At 36.4% G+C, this 19,998-nt stretch overlaps 2 protein-coding genes across 3 annotated transcripts; both read right to left on the bottom strand.

The window, feature by feature from the left end:
• Window positions 1-9,484: 9,484 nt before the first annotated feature.
• LOC141672791 (uncharacterized) lies at window positions 9,485-10,257 on the bottom strand. Its single transcript, XM_074479467.1, has one exon. The coding sequence runs from the start codon at window positions 10,044-10,046 to the stop codon at window positions 9,663-9,665; it is 384 nt and encodes a 127-aa protein (XP_074335568.1). The 5' UTR covers window positions 10,047-10,257; the 3' UTR covers window positions 9,485-9,662.
• Window positions 10,258-12,125: 1,868 nt separating this feature from the next.
• Window positions 12,126-15,245, bottom strand: LOC141671406 (eukaryotic initiation factor 4A-2-like). Of its 2 annotated transcripts, none has more exons than XM_074477645.1 (5): window positions 15,053-15,245; window positions 14,220-14,314; window positions 13,988-14,094; window positions 13,230-13,660; window positions 12,126-12,993 (listed from the first exon to the last, which is right to left on the bottom strand). In XM_074477645.1, the coding sequence occupies exons 2-5, from the start codon at window positions 14,285-14,287 to the stop codon at window positions 12,358-12,360; spliced, it is 1,242 nt and encodes a 413-aa protein (XP_074333746.1). In that variant the 5' UTR covers window positions 14,288-14,314; window positions 15,053-15,245; the 3' UTR covers window positions 12,126-12,357. The 2 variants fall into 2 exon arrangements, with proteins under 2 accessions (XP_074333746.1, XP_074333745.1); XM_074477644.1 differs by having other exon boundaries at window positions 14,220-14,297.
• Window positions 15,246-19,998: the final 4,753 nt, after the last annotated feature.

The following is a 19,998-nucleotide window of genomic DNA, read 5'->3' as shown; positions in this document are numbered from 1 at the left end:
AAATAGTTGCCCAAATGTAAATCGATCAAGCCCATGAGACCTTTATAGTTGATCATCAAACAAGTAAACACCCGATCCTTTGTATGGAGTGAGTGACTCATTTTAACAACTATTTCTCTTCCTTTTTTTAATCCAACACCCGCGCAAAGCATAGAGAGGTAAGTTGACAAACTCCTTGAGCAAGAATTTTATGATCTAGGGGCTCTGAGATTCTTAATATCACCGTTATAGTATACTTCATATCTGTATTGTTCCCGTTGCTCAGCTGGTTTGCAGTCCCTCTTGCAACCTAAACGCCGCGGCTTCTTCTGTTTTTACCCCTCTTAGTTTAGTTTGTTAAATAGAAGATCATCAATGTTTAATACATGTTGGCTCGGTTTATCGTATTGTTCAAGTATTTGAAAATCATGGTTCTGTTCCTCCGTTTTTCATTTTATTATTTTTGCTAAGCTTTTTGTTCTACATTTTCCTTGTAATATAAAAATTTTATGCAAGATAAATTACTATATGAAAAAAATCCGCCCCCCCCCCTGAAATTTTTTTCTGCCTCGGTTGTGGCTTGTGGAGTACCGTTTGCGACTAATTCACGCTCAATCAGCGATGAGATAATTATAAAAATGTATAAAATAAACTTATAAAATTTTGTTATTTCTCTTTGTTAATGAAAAACTGGGAAGAAGTCTGATTCAGTGTTATATCGAATTCTACTGTTTCAATACATTGTATGACTCAGGTAAGTGAACAACTATTAGTATACGTGGACTTCAGATACAAGGACCTTCATTTAAAGTGTTTCGAAATAGAGAGAGACGGGCATAAATCTAATTATTAGGACTTTCCCGTGTTCCATTTTTGGAGATGTGCTCCACTTTAGGAGGTTTTGAGGCTTTAGTTTTTTTTGTCACTAATCAGGCATAACGCCTTTACAATTAAGTATATCTCCTAACTAAATTTTAGGAATAAGCAAGAATCGAATTTAGGACCTGAGACGACAAAATAAATCTTTAACCACTTAAGCTATCTCAAGTGCTTTTGTTTAATTCCGATGTATTTCTTTTCAAATTTTCCCTTCAATTATTATCTTAGTTTTGAAATTCAATGAATCCAATTCAGTTTTGCGTAAAATCGAGATAAAATTGGATTGCATGGTGTTTGAGAGTTTGCCAGTTCCATGCCACAACAACCCGAGGTCGTGGAACGCCAATCCAATTCATAACCCTTGAGTTTCTATCACACTAAAATTAAGCGGAGGGTAAAATGTAGACATACCATGCCTCTGCGGAAGATTCCTATGCCTCTACAGAAGATTCCTCCAAAGAAAAGGGGGATTGTTTTCGTAAATGTTTACAAATTGTTAGCGCATCGAAAAGATAATTTCTCAAGAAGGAAAAAATTTGATATCAATGTAGATAAAATTTATAGGGTCCTGTCTATGAAAAACAGTTATTATAGACCGTTTTGTAACAAACACTTTTTCCACCGTTGGATGTGCATCATATGGTTATGATTAAAAACAACATAAAGGGGACCGTCAAATTGTCCGCGGTACGGTATAATTACGGAAATATCCCTAGCCCTGGATCGCGGATAATTTCAGCGGTTGAGAACGTTTTTTCTTTAACAAATACCTAGCAAACCACCCAGAAACACGGTTTAAACACACAAAACACAGATAGACAGTGTAGAGAGCAAACACAGGGCAAACACAGAGACAATACACAGCAGCAACCGCAAGCACTAAACGCAACAAATCGAGCCTTGAATCGTTCCCTTTTTTCTAATTAAGGTATATAATCGATCCCTTTTTGTTATTTTCATTTTTATTGATATGATTTTTTTGTATTTTTATTGTTGTGTAGATATGATTTTTTGTACGTAATTCGAATTTTATGTTTAATTAATGTATGAATCATAGTATGATTAAATTCGAATTAACGTATGAATTGTAGTATCATTAAATTCGAATTTTTAGATTTTTTAGGATTAAAAATTTTGAATTGTTTATTTGATTGGTTAAATTTGTTGATATGTAATTAAATTCGAGTTTTTAATTTTTTAGTTTAAAATTTTAATTTGTAATGATAAATTTAGGGTTAAATTTTTTAGTGTAAAATTCGAATTTGTAATGATAATTTAGTGTAAAATTCGAATTATAGTATGGTTAAATTCGAATTTAGATATAATTATGAATTTATGGTTAAATTCTTTGATTCTAAAAAAGAAATTAGGGTTAAATTTAGAGTTAAATTTCAGTGCATAATTTTTTAGTGTAATTAACATTTGATTTAGGGATGATTTTTATAATAAATTGTTAATTAATTTGAGTTTTGGTAAATAGTTCGAACAAATGGGTGTATAATTACGAATTTTGTTTGCAATGTAGTTGAAAATCAAAATTAAATTCGAATCTATGGGTAATTAATTCGAATGTATTGTGTACGTGGTAATTATATATGTGGTTTATCGTGTACGTGGTGTTTTTATCGTGGTGATTGATGAATTCTGTTTACAATATTTTCAGGTATGGCTAATTTTGATGATTTCGGGAATATGTTGTCGGGTCCTAACGTGCATAACGTTATTTAGGATAATCGATATCACGTTAGTGAGGATGTTTGTGACGGTCCAGGAAGAGAGGAGTTGCAGGGCTATTTGGAAACAAGTCATTGCACGATTTGAAGTTAAGGAGACCACAAAGGGAATTATTGCACATGCTCGGGTTTGGGATATTTGCAGACCCTCATGTTGTCTTGGCTACTGACACTCGTTTGATATCTGCTTTGTTAGAGCGTTGGAGACCGGAGACCAACACCTTCTTCACGTGACAGGGGGAGATGATTATTACACTGGAGGATGTAGGGTTTATTCTCGGATTGCCAGTTCAGGGGGATGCACTGACTTGTGGTGATAAAGAACAAGGATGCTTAGTTTGTTAATAACTGGCTTGAGCCTTTGACCGAGGAGGATGTGGAGGAGGCTTTGTATCGGAATAACATCAAGTTAGGGTGGTTATTTGATAGATATGGTGCACAGAAGCCTGTGAAAAATAATATATTGGCCACGGTTGTACATACTAAGGCGTATCTGCTATTCTTGATGGGTTGTATCCTCTTCTCTACCAACAACCGGTCTTTTGTTCATGTTTGGTATATGCACCCACTGATTAATATGCGGGAGATTCCTTATTATGGTTGGGGTGCAGCTGTGTTAACTCATATATACAGGGGTTTGGATGCTGCAAAGAAGGACAATAAGAGCATTGCTTGTTGCACGTGGGTGTTACAGGTTTGGTCTTACGAGAGATTTCCTCGTATTGGCGTACCTTTACGGTCTCCCGGTCAGGAGGATTATCCAGTTGCTAAGGGATGGGCTTATTCTACTCATCAGGGGGTTTCAAAGAAGCGCAGGAAGACAGGTCCTCACTACAGCTTACTGTTCTATAGGGGTGAGTTTGATGGTGTTGCTGGTGATGAGGTGGTTTGGAGGCCATATGCTAGATTCGACGATATTATGGACAGGGAGATGATACAGGCACAGTTAGCTGGGTGCGGTCGATTTCCCCTTGTATGTTATGATGTGGTCGAGTGGAAGCATCCGGACAGGGTGAGCAGACAGTTTGGTGCTAGTCCCCATATTCCACGAGCTCCGGTGGACATGGTTGGCTATAGGGGGCCAAAGGAGGCCACAGTTTCAGGAGAGGATTGACTTGTACGGTGGTTCATTGATATTGGCAAATGGACCAGGTTTTGTTCAGATTTGGATGGACTTGTTGATGTCTCGGTTGACATTGCTTCTGAGGCAGATTACATGGTGTGGTATGCAGATATATCGTATGCGAATAGGGAAGAAGAGGGACTTATATGTCAGCCTCAACAACTATACAAGATGAGGGAGTTATATGATAGCCTCGAGGGATATGAGGTTGTAAGTGTTTTACAAATATACATATTTCACATTACACCACACATTACCAAATTTGCATTCACACGTATTTCATCTTGCACATATAATAGCCTTGTGGAATTAATCAAAAACTGTATGTTTTATTTGTAGATGGTTGTCGGGATTAATATGTTGAAGCAGCTGGATGCTAGGGTTCTTCCAGAGTTTGTGGAGTAGTTTGGGAGAATTTCTGGTACCTTCCTTACACCATTCTCCTGGTTGATGAAGAAGATCAAAGGACCTGCCTATAGACCTCCCATATTTGAGAACATAAAAGCACTTCATTGCACCTTCGGCTGATGACTTTGACATTACAGCCATTCCTTCCCAGGATGTAGTGACATGACACTGCCATCCCAGCATGTGTCTCAGCCCCCCCCCAGAATGTTGCCTCATCCAGTAGACCTGCGAAGCTTGCATCCTGCAGGATGAAAGAAGAAAAGTAGAGTATCACGAAGAGTCTGAGCATGCAAAGAAGAATGAGATATATTCAGATTGGGGATGGGGCTTTGGGATGGAGCCGAGGATTCTCGGTGGTCTTACTGTTCAGGACTATCACGTCCATACATCAGCGATGCAGAGCCTTACTCCAGGAACATGGGTTGATGACATGATCATATACACTTATATGATATTGTTCGTTACTCTTGCATTCATTTTACTTGTTACATATATTTTACTTGTTACATTCATTTTACTTGTTGCATACATGTTACTTGTTGCTAAGTACATACATTTTCCTTCATATTTATTTTCAGAGATTGCTAAGGAGTCGGGAGGAGGAGATTCACACTAGAGGTATATGCGAGAGGAAACCCGTCTATTACTTCATGGATCCCTACTTCATGGTACTTCGGAAAGGACATGTGAAGAAAATCAGAAAAGTATCTAGGATCGGTGGAGATACATTACAGAGGGCATGAAATAAAGCATTAAGTAGTTTTACTGGTTTTTCCACTGCTAATGTTGGGCCTACTATTCTCAAGGCGGACTACATATTCATCCCATATTGTGTTGGAGATGTGCATTGGATTTTGTTCATGTTTGGTACTAGACGATTTGAAGGTCTTATCATAGATTCAATGAATGACGAGCCGTCATATCGGGAGGATATACGAGTGGTGGTATGGTCTTTTACTTGTCTACTATTAATGTCTTCTATATAGTCCTTACCAATTGTATATTGTATTCATTCTCTAATCATAATTTCATTGCAGTCATGGTTGTTGCCGATACTATTGCATATGATACAGCCAGTCGAGGGGCGTGACCTTGTTTCAGCTGAGGTCCTAGCTCTACCAGCTAGACCAAAGCAATGAAACTTCAATGATTATGGTGTTTATGTGATGAAATATATGAGCTACTTCACACAAGGATATGACTTATCCGCGGTACCGAATTGGTCGCAAGAGGAGGTGGATACCTTCAAGTATCGGATAGCCAAGGAGCTTCACCTGGGGAAGACAAGGGGGATTCCCGGGATTCGTATGCGTAGACATCACGAATACTACACTACTAATTATATTGCAATGCTAAATACTAAAAATTCAAATTCATTAAAAGATTACAACATTCCGTTACAAATACTACACTATTAATTATATTGCAATTCTTGAGAATTTTTAAGATCTTCTAGTCTACTAGCACAATTTCTTTTATCATGGCCTTCCCTTTGACAGTAGGTGCACTTTCTTGTAGGCTTCTCCTTTTTACCAATCGATTCTATGAGACTTTTGAAACGAACATCCTTTTTACTCCCTTTAGTTTGGGACATAATAGGGTCAAGAATTCGATCTTCATGAGCACTTGCATTTGGAGCATGAGAATTGCTTTTGTAAGATTTAATTTCATCAACGCTCATTGCATAATCATATCGTTTCTTGGATGCAATGCTACTTTGACAAAAACTCATGATTAACATTGTCATGCTATTAAATCGATCGGTTGAGGTCATCTCTTGACTTTGTCCAACATCCAAGTCGTAAGGCAACACACCATTAACTCTATTGGCATGCATTATCCACCTTGAGTTTATGAAATACGGGGGAATTTACGAAATCCATTTCTTAGTGAAGACCGCCAATAGGTGTCTACAAGGTAGCCCCGAATGTTCAAACATTCTACATATACACATTCCCAAATTTTCTCGAATGCAACAAAATAAACATTTCTTCTCGTTGGCTCAGACATGGCCCTATAACAACTATAGTATGTATAGACATCCCCTCTTCTCTCCCCATCTTCACAAGCTCGTCGGTTTTTTTTAACAAAGTATTTTGAAGACTCAAATAATTCATCTTGAAATCTTCAAAACATTTCCTTGGTGTAAATACAAGAAGCATGATACTCCAATGTGGTATGCATTTTCATGGGACGTTTTAGATTAATCGTGACATAATCTTCTTCCTTCTCCCTCATGAATTTCCTTCCCCATGCTTTTTGGGCATTTTCAATGAATTCCTTCAAACCCATTGTCGAACTCACATAATTATCAAAGAAAGAATTCATCCCCCCACTGCTCGATGTAATATTTTGAAACGTCAAAAATGTGTTTCTAGTAAATACAATAATCCACTTGTGTTTCAACTCATATAACCCATTTAACCATTTATGATCTTACAAGTGATACTTTTCCACAAACGATCCCCATCTAGCCTCAAAAATATCTTTGGTGAGAGATTTATATATATAATGGTTGAAGTCCGTCTTGAATTTCGGAAAAGCCGAATAATAATGAGCTAATTTCTCGGGGAATTTTTGACTTATATGCCAAGAACACAATAAATGGGTAGTATTTGGGAGTACATTAATAGCGTTTGACATGACTTGATCTTGATCTGTGATTATAGTCATTGGAGGCTTATTCCCCACACCTTCAAGCCAAGTACGAAGGATCCACTCAAAAGTCGACGCGTGTTCATCCCGCATCAATGCAAACCCGAAAATCACCGATTGATAATGATGATGACTCTGGTAAATGGTACAAATGGCATTGCATATCTATTTGACTGATAAGTGGTATCAAAAGTCACAACATTGCCAAAATTTTGGTAGGCCATTAAACATCTCGGATCAATCCATACTAGACACTTCAAACGATTCTCTTCATCAACTTCGGTCCTAATAAAAAATTCAGAACCACTTTCTTCATTCAACCTATGCAACAAGTCCAACCCCGCTTGGGCGTCACTAATATCAAACCTTTTCTACCTCTCGTCTCTTATCACATTCCCAATATGTTGAACATTGAAACCAACTTTATCATTACCTCCATGAATGTTACCAATCACATTCATCACTTGACAATTACGAACCCCCGAACCATAAAGCGTTTTAATCAAACTACGGGTAGTGGTGTTGACATGTCTTTCGCGTTGTACCAAATTCATCTTACTATGGGAAACAAGATCGTGGTTGTGTACCAACTCAAGGCTATTTACCTCCCAAAGACGTTTTTTCTTTTGATAATTGACATACATCCTCACCTTGCACTCACTTTTAGGAAGAACCTCTCTACGCCGTTTATTTTTACTACTCTCGGCGACAACACTTTTTCCATAAAGCCTACAAACATATAAACAACCATATATCTCGTTGTGTTTATTACAATGGTTCGCTTGAATTTTAATAGCAAACCATTTCTTAAAGCATAAGCCCTAAAAAAATGACCGGCCTCATCCACACTTTGAAAAAATTGATTCAAAAATGGAACTCCCCCCATCAACATTTTCATACATTTTTGCATCCTCTACGTTATCATCTTCATCCTTACCCTCAACATTATCATTATCATCTTCAAGCTCATTTTCATGATTTTCATCTTCAACATCAACCAAATCGTCATCTAAATTAATAAATTCCTCATTTTTATCTACAAACTCACCATTTTCAATAAATTCAGGGGTTTTAGCTTTTTACTAGTATTTAAATCATCAACATGTAAAATATGATCAATAACCTCTTTTTTTCATTTTTACGTTTATGACGAAACATATGAGCAAATAAATTATCGGTCATGAAAATTTGAAATTGAAGATAAGAAATATACCTTAAATTGACAAAAGTACTTGAATTTATTGATAAAAATGCCCCAAAATTGCCTAACATGTATTATTGGAGAGTAGAGTTTTGTTGTGGATTTTAGTGTTTTGTGTGGTGAAATGAGGTAGTGTTGATTTGCTGGGGATAAGGGGGCACCTACCAATCGCGGACAATCTCTATGTTATCCCACCCATTCATTTCCTCGTCACAATGGAAAAAGTATTTGTTACAAAATAGTCTACAACAAACGGTAGTTGTATACCGTTCCCCAAATTTATATACCAAACTATGAGTTATAAACTATGAGGTACTCAAAATGTTGCTTGCCCCCATCTGTATATTTTGCTACCAAACCCAGCACTTGAAAGTAAATCTGTCATGTTCATATTCTGACAAGATAACCCAATTCTTTGGTACATTCAAGATTATTGTTTCCAGGATGAAAAAATTGAAGTATATAATTAGAGTTTGCTAATTACCGGGGAATCTACACAGGAGGATAGTAGTGCACTAACACAAAGAGTAATAGACAGGATCCCCCGAATCCTAGAAAAGATACAGGATCCGTGAGAATTAGGGAAATATCAGTCAATATCGATGAGGAGTCGAGGAGAGAAATTATAATACTACCATCATTTTATGATTTACACTAGTTTTACAGGATCCTCCGTAAAAACCACACAACGTTGATATGTTTACACCAAGTGGCACAAATTTGTGCCTGGGGTTTGAATGTGACTGAACAACATTAAGCCAGCATGTGATTTTGATTTTGGATTAAATATTTCAGCATATCACTGATCCCACAGTCATCATTAAAGACTAACTAATTTGAGGAATTGAGGAGGTGAAAATCCGAAATCCGAAATGTTTCACCAAGTATCCCCCAATTATCTCATGAGTTTATGACGATCTCCTTTAATTCGATACAAAATCGATCTCATTGTCTTCTAATCCTATGGGTATAGAGCGGGCAATTTGGTACACGACACGAAACGATACGAAAAATTGGATTTTAATTTTTGGTACACGAAATACGAATGTATACGAACACGAAATTACACGATAGATTTAGTGTCAGTTTTCAATTTAGGTACACGAAAGTACACGAAATTACACGAGATAAATATATTTATAAATTAATATATAACACATGCATATATTTATGTTTATAATATAAATATAATATAAATATTTACAAGTTTTTATAAAATATTATGTAAATATATATATATTTATATATGCACTCTCCATATTTCATTAAATTAACATTAAAATAGATTTTTATATATATTATATGTATATATATTAATTTTTTATTTAATATACACGAAAAGTACACGACACGATTCGAATCGAATATGGGTTTCACATATAGTTACACGAAATCATTTCGGGTCGAATATGAGTTTTATGTTTACGTACACGAAACACGAAATTACACCACACGAAAGTACACGACACGACCCGATTGCCCACTCTATACGGGTACAGGTATAAATTACTGAGAAAGAAGATGATTGAATATATAATCAAGTACAATCCAATACCAAATTACATAATCAAACTAGTTTCATGTGAAGAGAAACAAACTCATTACGCAGATTGTTTACGCAGATTGTTGACCTCTAGTGAAAAGAAAACAGCAAACGCAAGTAGATAATAGCAAAATTAAATAATCACAACCAACCGTAAATAACCCTCGAGTACCTATCTTTAAGCCACCTGAAGCTCTTCCTAAAAGACCCTTTAACTTTTCCTTCCACAGTATAAACTTTATAGCTAGCAACCCTCTTTTTCCTCTGAAACTCAGGATCATTAAAACTCCAAGATTTCGAAGATGATCCGCTTACACTTTTCCCTTTCTTCAACTTCAAATCCTTATTGTTACTAGCATGATCATCCATTTGGGTTACACGTGGTTCGTATGAAGAGCCATACGAAACACTATAAGACCTGAAATGATCATTAGGGTTGTTTGATGGAACAATACTATTGGGTCCATAGTATCTTTCCATCTGCATCCTCCCATCACCAAATGAACTTGATCTGTAATCTCCCATTAGTCTATCTCCTTGAGCTTTTTCAAGAAGAAATGTTTGGGTTTTAAGGTGTTGACTGAGGTGAATGGTGAGGAGACAGAATAAAAGAGATGTAAGGTTAGAAATTACTATAGAATACAAGAGGAGGAGAAGTGTGACCGACAAGTTGTGGTTGAAGTTTGTTTTTGTATGCACAAGAATATTAGACTAGTGTTAGTTTTAATTTGGTTAGAAATAATTTGTAGACACCTTCTTTAATGTTGTACTCCCATTCCAATACTTATGTCCAATTATTAGGCTGTTAGACTAGTCAATGAAGTATAAGCCAAGGTACCTACTTGAGGTTTGTCCTAATATTACTAGTTCATTTTTAGATGAAAACTTATGGAGCTTTCTTTGACTGATTCTTTTATTCTTTAAATAATCTATCAAGCAAGAGGTTGTTTACTTTTCTAATACATACTTGTGTTATATAACTTATTAGTTTGTTTAAAGGACATTTCTTGGTTGTGTTATATAACTTATTAGTTTGTTTAAAGGACATTTCTTGGTTTACCAAAGTAAAAAAAAATAAAAGAGGACATTCCCTTGGTGTGCAGCTCCCTCTTTATTCATTGTTTTGGATACCTAATCCTTGGTCATACCAGAGATGTGGGGATGAGAACAATACATTAGAGCTGCAAGCAATTCCACCGTTCACATTTCTGACTAATTAATTGAGTTCAAATCTTTTTGCAAGTAATTAATTTGACAAATTAAAACTTTCAGAGTCAATTTAGACTAGCTGTATGTGTTTAGTTTCATTTAGGTCGGGAGTAATTCTGTGTTTTTTGTATAAATTTGCCTGCCTTTCGACCAACAAATCGAAGTCAGCACTCTATGAGTTGAAAGAAAATGACTTGGAACTAACAAAACTCAACGTTGTCACCATACAAGTACTTCAGAAAAGTTCACACATGAGATAGAAAGGCCACATTAGACCAAAAAGTATATTAGTCGCAGGCCTTGAGAAGTTTAATAGTAATATATTTTGTCATATATTCCTGTCTCTACAACTCCAACAATCTCCAGAATCTGACTAACAGAAGGATAAATTCTTATCTCCTTGAATATTCTAAACTTTTACAATTAAAATAATCTTCACACAGATCTGCTAATAATCTTCACATAGATCTGCACTTGTTAGGCCTCCATTTATTTCCTGTGCTCCTTAAAATAGTAGAGAGAATTTAAATCCGCATCCAAACATAATATTACTCTGGCTACTTAACGCACCAGAACACCATTGTTGTCACAGCAGTCGACTAGTCGCGACTAGTCGACTAGTCGGTTTGAGAGGATCGATTTGCGAATTGTCGACTAGTCAGTCGACTAATTGGTTGACCTATCAAATAGTCGTTTGACTTGGTCACCTAGTCGGTTGACTAATGCAAAATTCAATCAAAATTTAAAATGAAAAAAATAAAAAATTTCTAAAAACCTACTAAACATCAGCAAAAATCAACATGCTAATTTTAACTTAAATATCTTTATGTGGGTGTATTTATGTATGTATAAATTGATTAAAGCTGAATATACATGTGGTATAATCAATTAATATATTGATATAGTCAACTTATTTATGTGATATATAAAAGGGAAAATAGATATGTTTGTGTTTAACATTTCTATTTTGTGATTGATATACATATGAAATATGAGAGTGTTGGACTTTTATTATGGAAAGCCACGCATATAAGATATATATTATTACATAATAATTAATTAATTATTATTAATTTGTCATTGACTAGTCCCGGACTATTCAACTAGTCGACAAGTTGGACCTCCATCGACTCGACTCGACTCATCGACGTGACAACCATGCAGAACACATTTCCAAAAAAGAAAAATGACAAGGATGAAAACCATAATAATAATTTGGCCTAGCTAGTTGTCAATTTTGAATAGAATAAAAATAATATATATGAAAGTACAACCATGCATACACATACCCAATTGAGAGAGAATAACAACCATGTATCATGTCTACCAACTCTTCATAGATAGCACATCCTTTCTTTATTGATAAATTTAACCTCTTGATAAAAAAAGCCTAGATGAGAGTCAATTCAAACTTGCAAGCTATATTGGAAAGTTAAAATACAAAGTAATCTCCCGAAAATTGCAAATGCATATTCAGTTTACAAGCTGGCTGGAAATGAGTGGTCCCAATTGCAATTGATGAAATCCACCTCCATGGAAGTTCAATAAATATTCTACTAGTAAATATTATAAAATACCATGACTTTTGCATGAACAAACAATTTTACCTCATCGCATCAAAACCTTACTAAAGGAGATCAGCAACGTTGGCTGGCAGCTCCTCAACTACTACATTGTAAAACTTCTGTATGTCAAACAGCATCCTATCATCATCCTTGGTCACAAAATTAATTGCAACACCTTTCCTTCCAAATCGACCACTACGCCCAATACGATGAAGGTAATTCTCTGGTTGGGTTGGGAGATCATAGTTGATGACAAGTGACACTTGCTGCACATCAATACCACGGGCCAGCAGGTCAGTGGTGATGAGCACACGGGAGGACCCAGATCTAAATTCCCTCATGATGATGTCTCTGGTGTTCTGATCCATGTCTCCGTGAGTAGCAGAAACTGTGTGGTCACGACTGCGCATTTTGTCAGTGAGCCAATCAACCTTCCGCCGGGTATTAACAAATATGACACTTTGGGTAATGGCCAAAGTCTCATACAAGTCACAAAGTGTCTCCAGTTTCCACTCCTCCTTGTCAACATTAACATAAAACTGTTTAATACCCTCAAGAGTAAGCTCATCACGTTTGACAAGGATCCTCACAGGCTTGTTCATGAATTTCCTGGTGATCTCAAGTGCCTCTGGAGGCATGGTTGCAGAAAAAACCCCAACCTGAATTTTAGGGGGCAGCAACTGGAAGATATCATAGATCTGACAAGACAAAGGAGTTTATTAGAAATGATAAATAGCTTTGACAAAAGCCAACAATCTGGATTCTTTTCCGTGGAACAGATGATGAGCATTAATGAAAAGACTATATCTGAGTAACTAAATGACTCAAAATTTATAATGTCTCAGCAAAGTATTGAAAATTAATAAGTCATCAGTTGCGTAATGCTTAACACAAGACGCTAAAGTGAGCAAATAGCCGGTGGATGGACTAGTACCTGATCCTTGAAACCTCTTGAAAGCATTTCATCTGCTTCGTCAAGCACAAACATTTTGATATGATCTGAACGAAGGGACTGCCTCCGTAACATGTCAAACACTCGGCCAGGAGTACCGACAACAACATGTACCCCACTAGAAAGGATGCGCTGATCTTCTCGGACACTAGTCCCTCCTACACAAGCGTGAACCTTTACACCAAGATAGTCACCAAGTGCTCGCATAACTTTCTCAATCTGTTGTGCAAGTTCACGAGTAGGTGCCAGGACTAATGCCTGACATTCAACAACAGCATAGTCTAGTTGCTGTAGAATTCCAGAGCAGAAGGTTGCTGTTTTTCCAGTTCCAGACTGTGCTTGTTGAATAACATCCAGTCCCTTGCAAAACGGAACAATACCCCTTTGCTGAATGGCAGAGGGCTTCTCAAAACCTTTAGTAGAAAATAACAAGAAAAAAGTTTGAACCAGATGAAACAATAATATCTGCTTTGCCAGCATGTCTAAACAAAAATTGGGGTTGAACAACTAATGGATTGCAGCTATAAGTTATCAGTTGCACCAATAAACTGATAACCTGCACAACTTTAAGAAAACTCTAACATTGAAGTAATAATTAAAACAATACAATGCTAGACAGAAAAAAATATTTCAGTCGCATTACCTGTTTTAGATAAGTTTTTTAATGAAAACCTTGAAGAAGAGAAATGAAGAAAAAAATGAAATGCAAAATCAAATTACTCAAGGCTAGAACCCAATACCGTATGCATATATGCCTCTCAAAAGGTTTTCTTGCAATCCCATTGCATCGAAACTTTCGTGGACCTCATCATAAGAGGTGAAGAACTCTTGTCCATCAGCCCCAAGTCTGTTCAAAAGAATTTGCAGAACAAATTACATATACGATATACCATCATTGATATGTAATCGAAATGCAGATCTTAATTTTATGAGAAACATATATTTATTTGGGATTTATCAAAGTGAACTTACAGCTCAGTCATTTTTGCATCGAATTGACGAGCATCGAATTGAGAACCTTCTGGTGCAGCTCCAGCCATGACAAATAAACTAAAAAAACAGGGAAACTATTACCAATTTATAAGTATATTATAATGCATGAAAATGAGGCCAATTATAAGTAACGAAAAACACATGACAAATTAGGCTGCCAAACTGAACACATGAAAATTGAGGACAAAGTAACTGCAGGTCGGTTTATAACTGCATACCACTTAAAACAGCCTTTATGAGACAGAAATAAATAACAGTTCCGAACAAAAAATAACACAATAGTAACAGAAAAACCAAGCCATTCAAACCACCAAAACAAATATTGGATCGGTAAATGCCTGTAATTTCATTAAAATATTGATAAATCCCCAAAATTTGGAATAGAATTAAACAGTAAAAAAAAAATCCCAAAGCTGTTCAGATTGTTTCAAATATCATCAATTCCACCACATTTACGAGCCTGCTACAATACAGTTAACAATTCTCGATAACAGCGAGTAATTGCTTACGAGCAAGTACTATCGTAAAATTGACAACAGACACATCACAAAGCATCTTTTCTAATTATTCGGGGAAAAGCCGCAACAAAAACTAGCATCAACACTGGAATCTACACAAATTTTATAAACAAAAACACATTATTTTTTCAATTAACGTACTATAACAGAACACTAAAAATTAAAAACAAATCCAAATTTACAAAACACAATTAAATAACCAATAAAAATTAAAAAATTATATAAAAAAAAAGATAATAAATTTAGTGTCAACTATAAATACACAAGATTGTGTTGGTGAATTTAGATGATTACCTGAGGGTAGGGATGAGAGTGATTTGAAAGTTAGGGTTAGGGTTTCACAAACTCCTCGGATTTACGCCGCGGAGTTGATGAGCAATAATGTGGATCACAAACTATAAAGTAATCACACTGAAACGACGTAGTTTTACGTGAAGATAGCTGGGTCGTTGTGGTTGGTGTATGGACTAGGGATTTAGTGGGCTGAGTTTTGGGCGTGTGAAATTAGACATGGGACCGGAGGAGTTTTGTTGATGGGTATGGGTAAAGTTTGTCTAGAATAAAATAGTAATGTTTTTTTTCCATAAAAGGAAAAGATTTTATTACCGAGTCAAATCCTTACGTAATACAAGATTAAATCATGGTGGACATCTCCCACCTTCCATCTATTATCAGCTACTAAACAGTTATAACTCGATAAGTAGTGAACTATTCTATTCGCAAACCGTCTCACAAATTTTAACTTTATATTACAAGATTAAAATCATGGTGGACATCTCCCACCTTCCATTTATGATCAGCTACTAAACAGCTATAACTCGCTAAGTAGTGAGCTACTCTGTTCGCATACCGTCTCAAAAAATTTTAACTTTATATTTTGACTCTGTAAGCTTGAAAGAAGAGTTTTGCAATCTACTATCACCTTTCCAAGATATGAGAAGCTGGAAAACGAGCTTCTAATTAGCTGCACTACCTGTAAGCAATCGGATTTCAACACTACGTTCGCATATGCCTTATTTTTTATCCAATTTAGAGCTTCTCTAATACTAACAACCTCTGCAAATTTTGGACTTACTCTCCCATAGTTGCACTTAGAAATTGCTTCAACGCAACTGCCACAATGATCCCGAATAACAAAAGCATTATTTTATCTCTTAGGTTCTTGGAATAGAGTTATATTGGTGTTAATCTTAACGCTATTATTCTCTGGGTTTTGCCATTGTTCCTTACCGTCTTCTGGATTCATAAATGCCAAAAAATGATCAAATTCTTATCCTGAATAGATTTTCATTAGTTAAGGATTGAGAACACCGAATTAACAAGTTCCGAAGAATTGATACTTTTCTGCTTCCATATAGAATCATTTCAATTTTTTCCATAACAGCCAATAAATAATGACATGAACATGAATCTTTGCCTGGTCTTGCATATCAAATAAACGACTAAGCCATTCTGCAAACGAGTTTGAACTGCTTTGAAACACTAGGAGAGAGCTAAGCTGGTGACAATGATCAGCAAAAGAACAATTAACACGAATGTATTTTATAGATTTGTGGTCAACCTGACAGATAGATTTTATAAATTTATTCGTAAGTTATATCATTAAAATGGATTAATCGAGGAAAGTCGGTGTGCAGTCAGTCAGGGAACGACACGTATCCATTAAATTGGACAAGTGTCGCGTAATTGGGTTCAAAGGGGGGGGGAATCATCTGTTTCCGTGGGTGGGTATACATCAGTCTCAATCCCTCTCTTTTCTCTTGTTACTCTCCCCTGCAAGCCCTCTCTTTTACTTCTCTTTCTCCGACCCTGTATTCCGGTACCGTCGCCGCCGCTCAGTCCGGTAAGGCTGGTGGTTCTGATTGGTTTTACCGGTTTATGCATATATATATACACAGATGTATATACGTGTGTATAGTTGTGCGTGTTGTGTGTACTTTACTGTCCGTGCTGCTGTTATTTTTATTGTTTCCCTATCGCCGCCCCTCTCCGTTTCCTGTGAGGGCGGTGGCGCTTGGGCATCGTTGCAAAGGGGGCTTTTGTTTACGCAGTTGGTTATTGGTTCAGTTCTTGGTACTATGGTTCTGTTCTGTATTGATTCATGTGTGTAGGGATTGTGTTCCGTGTTCTCATTTTTCCGGCTTGTTGCCGGCTGTCTCTGCGTTACCCGATTACTTTGTGTTATGCGTGCGTTTGCACGCACCTGTGTTGGGAATCTGTTAATTATTGAAATTGTTGGTTTCTGCAAGAATTATTGATGGATTTCATGAAATAAAATAATTATTTTATTTGAAAAATTACTGAATAATCGGTGGAATCGGTATGGACACCTGAATTATTCAGGCACCGACTGATTTCGCCGCCGTCGGCGATGAGCCTCGGCGAGCCGACGGTGGACGGTGATGATATAATTCTGAGTCCTAAAATTTTAAAAGAAATAAATATAAAAACGCAAATAATAATTAGTTGGTTTAAATCAGTGGTTGAGATTTGTGGAATTGAAATGTGATTAGATAACTGTTGAGATGGACGTCGATTGATGTTTCGACGGGTAGTCCGATAAATAAAGGAGACGCTACCCGATTTCCGGAAAATCAACTATGGAAATACGGGGGCGTATTCGATAATTATCAAAACGTCGAGTGAATATATATATACTTATACTTTATACGAACTTGATTGTATGTTGTGGTAAATATTCTGTCCAAAACTCGGTAACCCTAATTTCGTAAAATGACAAGTATACGTATTTTCTGAAAATGAACACTGAACCGATTTCTCGAGAACGTGAACCCTGACTGTGGGATGTGTTATTGTATTGTACTAATGTATATAATTACGAGTCGGGTTTGAATATTATTGAGTAGAATTGGTGTTGAGGATATGTCAAGCATACCTAGACGTCTAACGTAGGGTATTTCGACCCTGTAGGTTATAATCGGGAACCTGAAAGTGGACGATGGACTAGAGATGACTTAGTAGTCAGTCAACGAGCTTATTAGAGTTTCAACAGAAAACCTGGGTGTCGAAGTCGAATCTAATGTGGTCTAGTGGTTGGACGTTAGAGCCTGAGCGACAGAGTCGGCTCAGAATTGATCAGTAACAGTTGTAAAGCCCTGTAAGGCAAGTACTTCTAAACCTTTTTCAAGATATAATGCAAATGTTTCTAAGTTCTCTCGTGAAATATTGTTAAGTATTCAAAATAGCTCTGTTTTATACTGTAAGTATTTTGAATCATACAACCTTAAACCAGAATCACCTCACTCGATTCTTGAGCCATAAGCCTTAAATTTTTCGTAGACCATCATTTGTTGATTTTCAGATACCAAATCGCACAAGTATAACACTACTCCCCAAATGTATAACTATCAAACACCAAACACTGGAACAAAATTGTTTGAAAACATAAAAACTTTTATACTCCAACCATTCTTTATAACATCAAAGAACTATACCTTGAAAAATCAGTATTCGTCTAATACCTGATCATTTTACAAGCTGAAAATCGTTTCCTATACATACCCTGATATACCCTTGAGATATCCATGAGTTTCCTTACATTTTTATTTAAGTGTTCAACCATCATTGATTATGATCTTGTTTTATCGAATTATATTGTTTATCATATTGAACTGCTTTAGGATTGGATAGTTTTATATATGTAGACCAGATTCGTGGTCAGACCATACCAATGGTCAAGTTAGGCCAATGTGTGCCTTGGATCCAGTAATTAGAGCAGTGCTGTGTGCTTGCTTGAGGTTAGTGCGTGACTGATCAGCAGCCTAACCTTGTTTTTTTTAAAAAACTTAAAATGAATATCCAATTCTAATGATTAGTTAAAAAGAAACTTGATTCCTCTGAATCATTTCATTTGATTATTGCTTATTCTCAGTTATCCCTATTAAGACTTGCCGACCTAGTTAGCTCACCCTTGCGATTCTTTTATATAATTTACAGTTGAAAATAATATGAATGATAGTGAAGTTCCTCCGTCCAAAGTGCGGGCTAAGGTTCCAGTTGAGTTGGATCAAGCTAGCAGGAGCCTCAGTCAGTAGAGAGATAGTAAGATTGTAACATTAATTTTATTATCAGTTGTAAGTTAAATTAGTTGGGATTTGGTACGTTGTAATAAAAGTTAAGGTTGTGGCTTGTTTTCATACTTTAACGTGTTGCGATCCGTGGATTTATGAAGCAGGGTCATTATAAATAATATTTCTTATACATGTTAATATATTGTGTATGTGTTGTGGACCCCAAACTTCTGACCCGGGTTTGGAGGGCGCCACAGGTTGGTATCAGAGCTACTGGTTATAAGTCACTGAAACAAGCCTAGATTGTCGGGATTGGGTAGAGGGTTAGGATTAGGAATAGGAAATAGAAAGATAAGACGTCATGAGGATGAGTACAACTATATAGTAAGTCTCCGACATGGTTCATGTTGCGATTCGGGATTCTCAGCTTGCGACGTGATTTCCAGACAACGGCAATGGCAGATCTTGATTTCCCAGTGTCATTTAATCATTTGGAGCTTTCCGCTCGAGGATCGTCATCTTCTCTCAGATTGGATTTGCACCTTGTTCCTCCACCAGCATTAATGGTACTACCTTCTGTTATGACAGTGCACCTCTTTAAGTTATTCTACGCTATTCTACCACCTCTTGTTATGAGACTACCTATTTAAGAACCTCCATTCGTTTATTCTTATTTATTGGAGATTCGGTTGTGAGTGTATCTCTTCAGTTTACTCTACACCCTGTTCTATACCCCCAGTTTAGAACTTGTCCTCTGAAGTAATTGTACCTATGAGTATGGATTCGGGAGTTGCAATGAATGGTGAGTATTGAGATACAAATAAAGGTGAGAAGAAGTTTAGGAAAAAGACTCAAGTGTTACGGAGGATAGCTGTTATCAGGTTACAAGAAGCTATTAGTGATTAGGCCACCCGTGATTAGTTTTGGGATGGATTAGATGAGTATTGAAAAGGGAATTAGAGGAGATTATGGATCTGGAGATTTCTTGAAGTTAGATAATGGTGTTATGATGATGGGACATATATTTTCACAAGATGATGTAACATTAGCCAATTTGTTGACAATTGGATAGCCTGTTCTACTTAACTACTGCAATGATAATATCGGGAGTATTACCAGTATGGAAGCTTTGATGTGGAGCTACGAAGAAGATAACATGCAACGACAACTGAAGTTTTCGTCGATTAAGGAAGGCAAATGGACCCAATA

Source organism: Apium graveolens, chromosome 7, assembly GCF_009905375.1.
Source record: "Apium graveolens cultivar Ventura chromosome 7, ASM990537v1, whole genome shotgun sequence".
NCBI classification, from domain to species: Eukaryota; Viridiplantae; Streptophyta; class Magnoliopsida; order Apiales; family Apiaceae; genus Apium; species Apium graveolens.
This window is presented reverse-complemented; position numbering and strand designations above follow the sequence as displayed.

Excerpts from the sequence above, each read along its gene's own strand:
- LOC141672791 (XM_074479467.1), bottom strand. The coding sequence starts at position 10,046 with ATGGGAGATTACAGATCAAGTTCATTTGGTGATGGGAGGATGCAGATG.
- LOC141671406 (XM_074477645.1), bottom strand. The coding sequence starts at position 14,287 with ATGGCTGGAGCTGCACCAGAAGGTTCTCAATTCGATGCTCGTCAATTC. Across the intron at positions 14,095-14,219 it reads GATGCAAAAATGACTGAGCT|ACTTGGGGCTGATGGACAAG; the intron begins GTAAGTTCACTT and ends TCTTTTGAACAG. Across the intron at positions 12,994-13,229 it reads CAAGAGGTTTCAAGGATCAG|ATCTATGATATCTTCCAGTT; the intron begins GTACTAGTCCAT and ends TTGTCTTGTCAG.